Consider the following 13,247-nt stretch of genomic DNA (forward strand, 5'->3'; position numbering starts at 1 on the left):
TTGGAGTCGAAATGGTGAATTTGTCCTCGATGATTTATAAAGAATCTCAAGTTACAAACATTTCAGGAAGGTTTTGGGGGAAGCAAAGCATCATCCTACTTTGGATATACTTATTATTTTTCTTTCTTTGTAAACAGAAAGGATTATATCTCTTAAAAATGAAGCATGTTGTAACTTGGATTTGAAAGATGTCTATGTTCTAACTGCAGAGAAAATATCAACTACTCATTCAACCTTGACTACTTGAAGAATATAAAAAGTATCAGGATTTGGAAAATCAAATAGAAAGGGGGTGTTTTTTTTTTCTTTTTTTCGAGATGGACCATAAGGGGTGTAATTGGATGAGATAGATGAGGTTTCAGCATTTAGGGCTGACTTGCTTAATGCAAACTAGAAGTCTGAGAGTAGTCCAATAGCATTCCTAAGCATTTCCTCACTCCTAGAAGAGCAACAGTATGTAAAGTCTCTTAGAATCATAGTCCACCAAATTGAAGAAATTTCCATTTAAGAAAGGAGCAAATACAATGGAAAATTAACATAAGCCACTTTACTATGTTCAAACTATAGACTTACAAGTTGGGAACAACAAAATAACAAGACAGACAAATTCTACTCCAGTTTTCTTAAATGCCCATTTTCTTTTAGGTTGGAGCAGCGAGGATCTAGCAACAACAAAATTGAGCCTCTCCACATGTTCTCCAAACTTTGATAGGAAGTTAGGGTGAGAGCCTCAAGCCATGCTAGGTGCACTTACACAAGACTGTCCAAGGAACATAGTATATGCTGTATGAGAATAAGAGAATAAACACCCCATTCAAGATGTCAGACCAGGGTGTCACATAAACCAAAAAGCACACCAGGAGCAAGCAAATCAATAGCATTACCACTAATAAAATGCTGGTTTTATAGTATCATACATAACTGAGACCCTTGCCAACATAATCATCTATAATTACTGATTCATGCTCAGAATCACCAGTGTCCAAGTATATATAAATGGAGCAGTCCCTCATAAAACTGGCCTGGGACATCCTCATGCTGGCTCTGGTTTAGATCCCATGGCTCGAAAGAAAAAGGACAGGAATTTTAATAATAATGATAGAATATATGAGGAAATCTTGAGAACTATGGTTCATAATATGCTCTTCTGTGTGTTGGTTCTGAAGGAGGAACCTCAGAAAAGTTTCTTAAAGAGTTTTCAGAGAGACCCAACATTTCCAGCTTGTATTCTCTTGTCCCATCCTCTTCTTCCCTCTTCCTTTCTTGTTGGTTGGCCCTGGTACCTAGGGCTTTTTATTTATCTATTGATGTATTCATGTTCTTAATGGATCAGTGAAGAGCTCCCCATCTCTATATTGATGAAGGGGTCAATATTGATGAAGGACGACAACGGTCCAGCCCCATTTGCTGCCTTGTCCTGTGAACAAACAAGTCCTTGGATTTGATGAATCCTGGTAGGAATCCAATCATTGTCATGAATGGTAACTGCGCCACAGCATCCTTCCTTCCCAGTGAAACCATTGCCATGGTTGTTGCAGGCTTATACTTGGCCAGCGTACTCTCTTTAGGCCCATTGATCCACAACTTCAAGTTCTTTGCAACCACCATTGCATGTCTCTGTGCAAAGAATCCTTGTTTAATCTCCTGCCCGCAAAAACCAATTAATGTCATATGGATGGAACATAGATAACAGTGGAGAATTCTTTTCAAAGCTTGATCTTTGTAATTCATTCCCATCAAATTAATTCTCAAAGGAAGTCCTTTGAGATCCTTTTTACAACTTTGGTATCGGAAAAAATTCCCTCCATTTTGTTCTACGTAAATAGATATGAAGGAAAGCAGCCAAACACCCTTGCGACACAGATTGTGCAACTTGGCAAACAAAGTTCATTTAATTAAAACTCCAAGAAAATAAGGACTGGTCCTACTATATATAACTATCTGATAATACTGCATGCATAAATTTTTATCATAGAAACTACGTTAAGAAGTGGATAACATTCAATTCCAACCTGACAGAACAAGGGGTGGGAACACATATAGTAAAATAATATTAAAACTAATATATTTATCAAATTTGCAACCGAATAGATTGAAAGACAATTTGAAAGAGAAACATTAAATGTATATTTATACGTACGCATGTTTGTATAGTATGTATATATGAAAGTGCATATCTATTTCTCTATTTCTGTGTGCATGTGCAGATGCTCAGTCATCTAACGGGGGCAGACAATTTAACGATAAAATGTGAGAACATTCAAATCATGTGCAATCATGCAAATTTGAGTTTTATGTAATGACAGGTATGGCTGTAGCTTATAAAGATGAACAGTAACATGGTAATCCAGCTAATCCAAGTTTCAAAAGGGACTTCTTTCGAAATTTTGTTTGAAGGCATATGTTTTGCTACTGAAAGAAAACTTATGTATGGCAAAATGTGTTAAGCCTGATGTTCAACAGGTCAGAAGAACAGATAGACATGTCCTCTAATTAAAATTAAATGGTAAACTGCCAAAATGCAAGAATGCTATAATGTGCTTGACATAAATGAGAGGTAGAGAGCCACACATACAGGAACATCAGTTATGTCTCCAATGGCAAAAATATTCTTTTGGCCTTTGACTCTTAAGTGCTCATCAACCATCAATCTTCCATTCTCGTCGAGGCAATCTTTTAACACAGAATTTTGTAGCCATGATGAACTTAGTGGTCTGTCCACGCAATAAAAGTAGCAATCAGCTGTTATGGTTTCTCCAGTTGAAGTTTTAAACACTCGATCAGCCTCTGATATAGAGTCAATATCAACTGACTGGTCCAAAAGCACTTCAACATTCTTTGATTTTAACCAATGCAATGTCTTGTTGGCAGCTCTCTGTCCTATAAACTCCAGCAATCTTGGTCCACTATGAACTAGAGTGACCTTCTTCTCTGGGTAGTCAACTGCAATCTCAGCAGCAAGTTCAACGCCCGTTGGTCCACCTCCAATGATTAGAATAGAACCAGAATTTTTTATCTTCGTATTTTCTGAAATTGAGATTTAGCTTATAAGAAGGGCATGGTATCGAGTATTCCAGATTTGCTTATACATAACAAAGTTGATCTAATTCCAATTGAATCTTCTGAACCATTCTGTACCAACCAGCTTAAAGGATAATGTTCAGAAGCTTCTCTCCTAAAGGAGATATACAACTGGTATTTAGCTCAAGATAAGCATATATCATAGATAAATCTCAATAATATGTGGGTTTCCCTGGACTTATATATACATTATTATGTTCATGTAAAAAATGAAGATAAGCAAATGCACACATGTATAATAATATGCATTTGTAAGGTGGACCAAACATAAATAAGCAATTCAAAATCTGATAGATTTGTTTACCGTACATCCTAATCAAAGAATTTGACATGGCTCAGTTTCTAGAGGGAAATTTGCTGTGCGCGTGAGAGAGAGAGAGAGAGAGAGTAAATATATTATAATCAACTAGCATTTTCCCAACTATTAAATAGAGAGAGAGAGTAAATATCTATGTATTAAAATATTTCTGTCATATTTGAACAAGCTCAGTTATGATTAAGAGAATTTTAAGAAGTGGCATGACATGCCATATTTTTAATGGTGGTAAAATAGATGTGCTTATGCATGTGTAATCAAGACATTTAATGGTTCATGAACCAGCAATTTTAAAAGATAAAGAGAGGAGATATATAAGAGCAATTAGTCTTGATTTTCATTGTTAACTTGTGGGATGGTTTATATATTTTCATGTTTGGGTTGTTGAGGTAGAGAGGCATTTGGATATAAAAATTCACATGGAACAAATATTGGCACATTTCTGTAGAACTGCTTTGTCTTATATCTTTCGTATTCTTATTCTTATTTCTTATATCAAGTCCAAGGGTATAATCATGGAATAAAGGAATTTCCTATCACCTAAGTATGGTTGAGTAAAGAGGCGGGCCTTTGACACAGAGTAATGTTATGCGGGGGCACTTTATTCACCATCTAGCATAACAGGACTGAATAGGTGTGATTCTTGAGGGTCACGATCATCAGGTGCCACATCAGTGCAATGCCAGAAGGTGATTAGAGTTGCAATGTATAACATTCTTTAATGTAGCTTGGCTAACTGCTATGTCACTATGCCACATTAATGAACGTGATGCTGCGTTACTGGGAGGAAATGTAGATCAGAACCACTCAATTGATAGATTAGTAGCCCTAATCTCTGGTAGGTAAATCAGATGATAAATGAAGTATCTGGTCAATTCTGACCACAAAGAGAACTGATTATTGAGGACTATTAAAAATAGTTTGTAAATTGACTAAAGGCATTCTGGGAACTAGATGGCCAGATTTCATAAACACCGATCTTGTGCTTGGAATCAGAAAATTCTTGGCTATATTGAATCTGGGGTCCTTTGATGTCTGTTGCAAGCAAAATATAGAGCTCAAGTTTGAAATAGAAATCCAGTTCTAGTAAAACAATATGTAGGGAACCATTCAAGGGAAGGAAACAAGTTGCACTTTGTTCCATGATTCCCAAAACTTTTGATGCTTCAATGTGACTAACGGACACTCAAAAGTATGAATTTGATTTTTCAAGTGCAGTCCATTGCCGAAGAGTCTTGGGTCTTTTACAATGTCTATGAAGATATATTTGAGGTATAATAAGGTGAAAATGCAAGCTTATAAAGCTTTATACAGGATATGGTTGATGCCTTGGATACATCCTAATAGCCCTAGTGTGAGGAACTGCATGGCCTTGTGTTTATTCCCACATTACTGTGCATTGGCTGAGCAGGGCCAAGGATTTTAATTATTAATTTTCTAGCCAGCACTTTTGAGGATGGTATTATAGCTGACCCATGTCACTAGAAGATACTGCAACACAGGCCTTTATGGGGTTGACCCTAAGCCAGTCCTGCTATTTTTCATTGGACCCTTTCCCTAGCAAGGGTGTGAGCGTCTAAATAGGGAGAGTGTGTGATGACACACGTGGGCACCTGTGTACAGTCTCATATTGGTGTGGCTTAACGAGGTTTTCTGTACTTACGAAAGGCCAACGGCCCCAAACAATATCTTTTGGTCAGCCTTTTTGGGTGAGGTCCTAGATCTACACCTAGAGTCGATAAGATCTGAGTGACATATAGGGACAAAAAAAATATGCGCTAGTGCTCTTGAATCACTTTTCTATGGGGTTTTGGTAGGCCTAAGGCTATAGATCCCAAATTCCTTATACTAGTCAGGATGACGATAGGGTCCATGTTTTAAGGGAGAAATTCAGTTTATTAATAGTTTTGCTAAAGTTACATCATCCTATCTTAGTAAGAGAGTAGGTAATCTAGTTAAACTAGAACTGAGCTGAATTAGATAAAGTTCATCAAAACTGATAAGGATATTCTGGGGTTACAAAACTCAGGAATTACTGGCACTTCTATATAGTGTTTGGATAGGCTATCCAGCAGACAGAACCGGGACGAGGGTGGAAAAATGTTTTGCTGTGAATAAAATTTTCGACCAAAGGTGTCTCTGTGAAGCATGATAATTTTCAAAAATACATGTGAAGAAAGCAAACAACTTACATAAGTACATACCTTCTTGAAACTGTTCAAGCCTGTCTCTCCTGCATCTGGGAGTGTTAGTTGCATGACCAGTAGCTATAACAAGATGTTCATACACCACCTTACGACCCTCTGCAGTTACCACCTCCGTTTCAGTAACATTAATTGCAGAGGATGTGATTATTTTTCCATTAACTAAGTAATCAAAATGGTTGATTATCGTTTTCTCTGCAACTGATGGCTCCACTTTTGATCTCAAGTTTGCCCAGGGGATCTCAAAGTATTCCTTTCTAATAACAGAAGAACAAAGGAAAACTATTAAATACACCGATGTAAGATAGAAATTAAAAGCCATATACAAGAAATTTTTTACATTTCTAACTTACAACAATACATTATGATTTGCTCTCCATGGGGACAATTGAGTGGAACATAAAGAAGAGGAACACAAAACCTCCAATACGGTCACATGCAAAGAAGATCAGCAGATGCCTCAATTGCTAGTGTGTAGAAACAAAATAATAGTGTTGAAGGTCAAATTAGAAAAGGCCTAATGAAGCTGAAAAAAACTGCGAGCAATTATTTGTAAAAACTAACATTGACTATTATTCATCTCACTACCAGTATAATGTATGTTTTTCCCACTTTTTTTTCCTCACTTTCTTTGAGCATAATGGTAGAAGCCAAGGTACGCCTTCTTGGTATCAGGCTCCGAATAGGTGCCACCTTCTCAATATATCGGTACATCTAGTATGAAGGTTGGTTCGGCATACCGAGTATTGATATGTTCTCCATACCGTGTACTGTACTGGTACCAAATTGATATGGTACGGTATAATCTGTACCGCTCAGTTTATTGTGCTATTGCATAGGACATAGGTGGAAGCACCACCTTTCTGAGTCAAAATTAGAATCCCTCCCCAGCAAAACCATTCAGTAGAGAGGTGGCAAACACATGACTAATTCCCCATTGGCAAAGAATATTGGTACATGGAAAACTCCTTAAAAAATTCCGGCCATTTAATCAAAAAATCAAATAATCGATGATTTTCTAACCACTCATTTCCCAAAACCGAATCAAAATGGCTTCTTGAAACAACCGCCAATAAAATGATGCCCTAATTCGCAACAAGAAAGTAACTTTGCCATCAAATATCACCAATCCATTCCCCTAAACCAAAAAGAAGCAAAGAAAAGAAGAGGGAAAGAGATGCTTACGGATCGATGAGGACCACATCCGCGTAGAATTGGATGGTCTTGGCGAGAAGAGCACCCGCGACGCCTCCGCCCACCACGACCACCCTCCTCCTCTCGTACCGTCCCACTCCAGTCATGGCGGCCGACGAAGACAACATAAATGGAGATATGCCCTCGCTAGGGCTTCCGGGTTTCCTGACGAACGAGGAGAGCCCGATCCCAGAGCCAGAAGCCCTTCCCCGCTCTCTTTATTCCCCCTTCTCTCCCTCTCTCGTCGGGAGGGAAGAGAGAACGGGGTGGTTGGTGAACAGAAGACCGTTCGGACATGGAGAGCGCGAAAAGAACGCCGCTTTGTTTGGACGTCATGCTGCGTTGGGTAAAAATTTGGAAGGGTGGACACGTGTGATCTGTGCTTTCTATTCCGGATTATAGCAGTTTTCTGGTTGTGGGCCCGCCAACCCGTTCTGAATTTGCCCAAAATAATCGAGTCTAGATGATGAACTTTCATAATCAGACTAAATTTGAATTAATGTGGTTAAAATTTGGTATCTGGTTGGGATTTTGATTTGGTGTCTCCTTCTCTGGCTATGATGAGTCATCATGGGACGGACAGATAGTGTTGCTACTAGAAACCGGTCCGACCTACATGCAGTTGGTGGAGGTTGTTTGAGATCTTGGCTCGTCTGTCATCCGAATGGCATAGATGCATGCTTCCATGATGCATTGGTGGCTGCTACACTTAATCAACGATAATCTCGATGTTGACCATCCACAAGTCAGCATTAAATGATAGAGGCACGACTCCATACGGTGTTTTGATGCTAACTTCAATCTAAAACAACAACAACAACAAAAAAAAGAAATCCATCCACCAGAGCGCATCTGGTGGGGGATCCTCCAATGTCTAAGTCAAACGCAACTCTCAAAAACAAAAGGAGGATTAAAAGAAGCAAAAAGATAGGATAAGAAAGTCAAAAGAGAATTTATCTGGAGGGCCCCAAAAATACAACATTATAGGCAAGGGTCGGATCCTATAAGCTATATGCTGGTTGATAAAACAACAGACTATGATCTCGCCCTTGAATCTCACTCATGTTTCTCGATCATAGGATTTGCTCAGGTATCGCATTTGTTAGGAAACAGTTACCTATTATGACCAAATTGTTATCAGCTATGAGAAGAGTTTCAAATACGGAGCACTCGCCGCATGTCTTTTTAATCGGCCATATAGCAAGCTTTGAATGGTCAGCCTATAACTAGAAAGCAAGTTTTTATCGGTTGATTCGCCTTGTCAGCATACATCAGTTCCAAGTTACATCAGATATGGCTATAAAAACCTAATTACAAGCTTGTAAGATAAAGCCGAGTTCTTTTTCAGAACGGGATTGCAGTAGAGAGACCTAGTCTCGCAATTATCACTCTTCATGCAATATACAATAACTGTAATTGAGACGGCAAGCAATGCAGCCTACTGCCCCGTGTACCACATTGGACCTTCTCAATCATGACCATTGTATAATTCATGGATAGCTGTGATCAACAAATTGGATTTCTCTGGTTCAATGTTGAATTAGAGTAGACCCCAACTCCCTAATAGTAGCAAGTGCAATAGATCAAAGGCTATTCAAGACTTGCTTTGGATGATTGGAAAGAGTCTACAACCTTTATTTCTAATGATATTAATGGCCGTAGAAACTAGACCTTGGAAAGAAAACATTTTTAAGATTAGAGTTCCAATTTATGTTATGGTGCTATTTGGCAATGATTTTATCTTCGTAGTTCTTAAATTTTTTAGGACTGACGCAAGAGGAGGTGTTTATTTTTTAAATATGGAACTAATATTAATCTCATACAAATAGCCCCATCTTCATGAATCACATTAATCCCACGTGAAAATAATATTAGGTACTAATTTGATTCATAGCAATGCTCTGTGTTGGCTAGTTGTGGCCAATATTAAAAATGTTTTAGATTCATACAAAAATATTCCAAACCAAGATGGAATTTGGTATAAGATCCATGTGTTTTCATTGTTGAACCTCAATTAGTTGCTTAGATTTTAGTGGTGGTCGGTGACAGTTCATAAAAAGTTGTTGATTAAGAGGAGAGATTTTATTGGATCTTTAAAAATCTTTTTTTGTCATCCACTTCATATGCAAGACATGTTTGTGGATTATTTGCACTTTTACATTGAAATTTCTGGATCAACATAAAGATTCACAAACACCTCCCTTATTCTCAGCACTTTCAAACCCTTGTTTAGTTGCTAATTGATTGCAAATGAACATGCACTAATTTTAAGGGGGTTAAGAGGGATTTGATCTAGTATTACATAAACTCAACCATCATTCTGAAAAAAGTTTGTATATATTTTTATCTAGCTCTAAAATATTACTTTTTTGTCAAAATGATTTATCGCATTTTGGTCAAAGTATGAATCAACATCATCTTTTAGAGCCAAAAATAATATCCAACAATTTTCAAGAAAGAGTGCATCAAAAATGGACCATAGTAATCTTGAGCATATGGACTTGGTTCAAGTCATTAAATTGGCATTTGGGAGAAACTTGTGTGGAGATAAACATTTGGATTCATAAAAATTATGAAACTTTGGCAGAGATATAAAATATTAGATAACTAAAAATTTGGAAAAATGATAAATGTGAGGAAGGAATTATTAAAATATTTATATAGTTATTCATTCTAAAACTGATATGATAGAAACAATGACAGCAATACAATAATGTAAACCGCTCCATTTAATATTCAAGTAGAGTTCCATCCAGAAAAAAGAAAATGACAGAGTGATGCAATATCACAAATTGGCCACTAGTAACATCTTGCTCCTTCTCTCTTGGGCACAAAAGACCATATTCTAAGTACATAAGAAAAGTTATATCAACTTATAATTTTTTACCTGTTTGTTTTATCTTCCATTCAGCGCATCACTCAAGAGAAGAAATAGGATGGAAGAGGGATGTGAAGTATGCATTTTGGGAAGCCTAAATGTCCATCTCTCTCTCTCTCTCTCTCTCTCTCTCTCTCTCTCTCTCTCTCTCTCTCTCTCTCTTCTTTTATTTTGAAAAAATCTCCTCCAAATTAGATCTTAGATAGCTGTGGATACTTCCAGTCTTATCTCGAAAGTGATTATGTTTGTGGGAATGTGGCTCATTGTCCAGCTCTGAAAATGTAAGTTCTTAATGTAGATTAGGTGTGTGGATTTGAAAGTAGAGGTTATGAGTGTGAGATGCAGGCTTAGTCATTTTTTTTCTCCATTTATTGCTAAATGGAAGCACTAATCCCAGTTTAGATAGCAATATTAGTCATGATTACATTTGATATAAATTAAAAACTCTTCTTCTTTACTTTCATGCATTTGTTTAGAGAATTAACTAGCTGTAGTTAAGAGCTCCAACTTTATTTAGAGATCAAATAACCAACAGTTGTTTAGTGAATGATGCACACAACTGAGCATGAAATCCTTTTATCTAGAATAACTCTATTAAACTTTTGTCTTTGAACAATTCATTAGCATAAAATTAATGTCGATTTATACTTTCCTTTCATAAAATTAGCAAAACATAATAAGGCACTTACTCATTTAAGTCCGGTGGAAAGCAATCTTTCAAACTATTTATTTTTAATGCACTGGTTAGAACATGCACTAGTTTCATGCTTGAGCCTCCGCCCAGATATAGGCACACCAAGGTAGCTCTAAGATCAGATATGCTTTGTGATCCCCAGACACTCTCTGATAGCACACTTGATCCGAGGCTTTACTTTTGGGCTAAACAAGATGGTAAACTTGTAAAGCTTCACATTCTGGCCCGATACCAAGCAATATCCCTCTAGGATCCTCGTGAAAAGTAAGGCCATCCGCACCGAATCCCAACTCAGCAAGAGACAATCATATGCAAAAAGCAATTGCAATACCAGCTGGCCCCTGGATTGAGAGAGTAGGCCTCAAAGGCTTGATACGGGGTTGCAGCATAGATCGCTCGGGACAAAGTGTCAGCACAAATGATTAATAAATAGAGGGAGAGAGGGCAAACCCATAGAGGAGTGGAGGAAGTCTGTCAGGGTGTCATTGACCAAGATGGCAAAGGATGGAGAGCAGATACAACCAAGGATCCAGCCGATCCACTTGCCATGGACCCCAAAGCACTTCAAAAAAAGCTAGAGGAAGTCCCAATGCATCCGATTGTAAGCTCTCTACATGTCTAGCTTGATGGCATGGGACTTTGGTGGACCGAGGCTCTCTTCAAGTTATGCATAAAATCCTAGGCAAAGAGTATATTGTCAGAAATGCTACCCCCCCTCCCCCTTACACAAAAGCCCCTTGCTCCAGACTAATAAGGTTGCATGGGCTTCATCCTAGCTACCATGATCTTGGCTACTGCCTTATATAGGGTCGTGCACAAGCTGATCGGCCTAAAGTGACTAGGTGTCGAAGCATTCAGCCTCTTCGGGATCAAAGGGATAAAGGTACTTTCATGAATCCAGCATACTTCTAGTGGCAAAAAACTATTGGATAGCCTCCACTACCTCATGACGAATAATGGGACGGTATCTCATAAAGAATGGGGGCGGAAAACCGCTTGGCCTAGGCATTCTATCCTCTACCATCAACCAAAGTGCCTTCCAAACCTCCTCCATCAACACATCCATAATCATGGCACCATTCTCCAAACCATAGACCACCATATCGGGAGGGGGGCAAGAGAAAGACCCATCCCTTCCAACCTATCCATCCACCTAGACCTAAAAAAGGAGAGAATCTTGCACATGCTGCCCTCCTCGTTGTCCTCATGGATTGGTGGAAGAATTCGGTATTCTTATCTTCCTCCCTGATTTACCGAACCCTTGACTTCTGCCACCACAACACCTCCTACTATTGAAGGAGTGATGGGTGGATAATATCCTCCAATGCTCACTCACCTCAGCTAGTGAGAGCCCACCATCTTGGTCCTTCCTCAACTAAAGGTCAGATATGGGTGCCTCAACCTCCTCTAGCTCCTGAAGATGTTGTCCATATCTACCCAATTCCATTGACGGAGCCTTCTCTTGAGCAACTCCAATCTACATGTCACTTGGTACATAGCTTCACCACGCACCGAAATCCTCCAAACACCCTTCACAATATTCCTAGACTTGGGGTAGGAGATCCAGAACTTCTCGAACTAGAAGAGAGTTGCGATAAGAAACAATAGACTCGGTGCAAATAAGCATAGGGTGGTGGTCAGAGGCAATTCGAGGAAAATGGCGCACCTGATGCCCAAGGAACCGCTGAACCCAGTCAGCCATAGCAAAGCTCTGTCAATCCGTTTCCAGACCCTAGCACTTTTCAATCGGTTGTTGCACCAGGTGAACCTAGGTCTAGAGAAGCCGAGGTCAATCAAACCATTCCCTATGATGAAGTCATAAAATTCTCCGGTTCCAACTTTGTGAGAGAAAGGTATATTCTCTCTCTTCTCCTAAGGTCCCTAAATGTAGTTAAAATCACCGACCACCAAGATCATAATGCCTCGATCAATCATACAGGGACGTCCTGGAGCACTCAACGCTTATGTGCTAGCGTAGACACTAGATAAAAACCAAGAAAAACGTCCAATTTTAATATTTCCACTATAACGTACTGAGTGCAATCATCCATTAGCATCGCCTAACTCCAACGCACGCCCCCCACCCCACCCCCGCGGCGGGAGCAAGAGTGGGATAGTGTCTTCTCACCTCCAACCTCCACCCTTGAGGCGGTGGCCGGCGAAACCGGAGTTGCGCCTGAGTCCGACCGAGTTGGGTAGGTTGGGGCCTTCGGAAGCCCACACCCCTCAGCAATCACGGCATCACCAGCGGGTGGAAGGGGGGCCTGCGGCCTAGACGCAGTCGCCGGAGAAGAGGGCGGAGCACCGAGCGGTCCAATACGGGAGGAACGGGCCAGTCGACGACCGGGGGGGGGTGGGTTCTGGCTCCCAGGTCGCGCCGAATCAACCGAACTATGACCCGACCAACGGGGTGGAATCACGATCGGACGTCCCGGGCGGGGGGCGACGGTAGCTCGGATCCGGGGATGAGCTTCTCGGCTGGGGGGTCTCCTCCTCCGGCGCAGGCGGGGTACCCAAAGGGGTAGCAGGTCGCGATGCCTCCACCAGGCCTCCAAAGCCCAGGTTTGGGCCTTCTCCGGTCCGTTCATGACCATTTGAGCCCGGATCGAGGACGGGCTTCTGGGCTGCTTTTTTTTTTTTTTTTTTTTTTTGCTAAAGCGGGCGATTCATACATAGCGGGTACGAATACACCCTATAGAGTCAGAATACAAAATGTCCCGAAAAGCGCTGGGCATATCTCTCTCCCCAACCCAAAGGGTACCACCCGAGTGGCATGCTACATACGATGCGACCCAGTCGGCCGCCCCATTAGCCTCCCGATACACATGCCTAGCCTGTAATATCACTCCCTCCCTCGCCAACATCTAGATGTCACGAAGT

At 40.1% G+C, this 13,247-nt stretch overlaps 1 protein-coding gene across 1 annotated transcript; it reads right to left on the reverse strand.

Moving 5' to 3' along the window:
* Positions 1-859: 859 nt before the first annotated feature.
* On the reverse strand, positions 860-7,101 carry LOC103721006 (uncharacterized). Its single transcript, XM_008811018.5, has 4 exons — positions 6,787-7,101; positions 5,602-5,858; positions 2,576-3,027; positions 860-1,644 (listed from the first exon to the last, which is right to left on the reverse strand). The coding sequence occupies exons 1-4, from the start codon at positions 6,921-6,923 to the stop codon at positions 1,351-1,353; spliced, it is 1,140 nt and encodes a 379-aa protein (XP_008809240.2). The 5' UTR covers positions 6,924-7,101; the 3' UTR covers positions 860-1,350.
* Between the last annotated feature and the right edge of the window lie 6,146 nt (positions 7,102-13,247).

This window comes from Phoenix dactylifera, chromosome 2, assembly GCF_051530095.1.
Source record: "Phoenix dactylifera cultivar Ajwa chromosome 2, Ajwa_hap1_PhDact_Kaust_v1.1, whole genome shotgun sequence".
NCBI classification, from domain to species: Eukaryota; Viridiplantae; Streptophyta; class Magnoliopsida; order Arecales; family Arecaceae; genus Phoenix; species Phoenix dactylifera.

Excerpts from the sequence above, each read along its gene's own strand:
- LOC103721006 (XM_008811018.5), bottom strand. The coding sequence starts at position 6,923 with ATGTTGTCTTCGTCGGCCGCCATGACTGGAGTGGGACGGTACGAGAGG. Across the intron at positions 5,859-6,786 it reads GATGTGGTCCTCATCGATCC|AAAGGAATACTTTGAGATCC; the intron begins GTAAGCATCTCT and ends TTCTGTTATTAG. Across the intron at positions 1,645-2,575 it reads GAGACATAACTGATGTTCCT|GAGATTAAACAAGGATTCTT; the intron begins GTATGTGTGGCT and ends TTTTGCGGGCAG.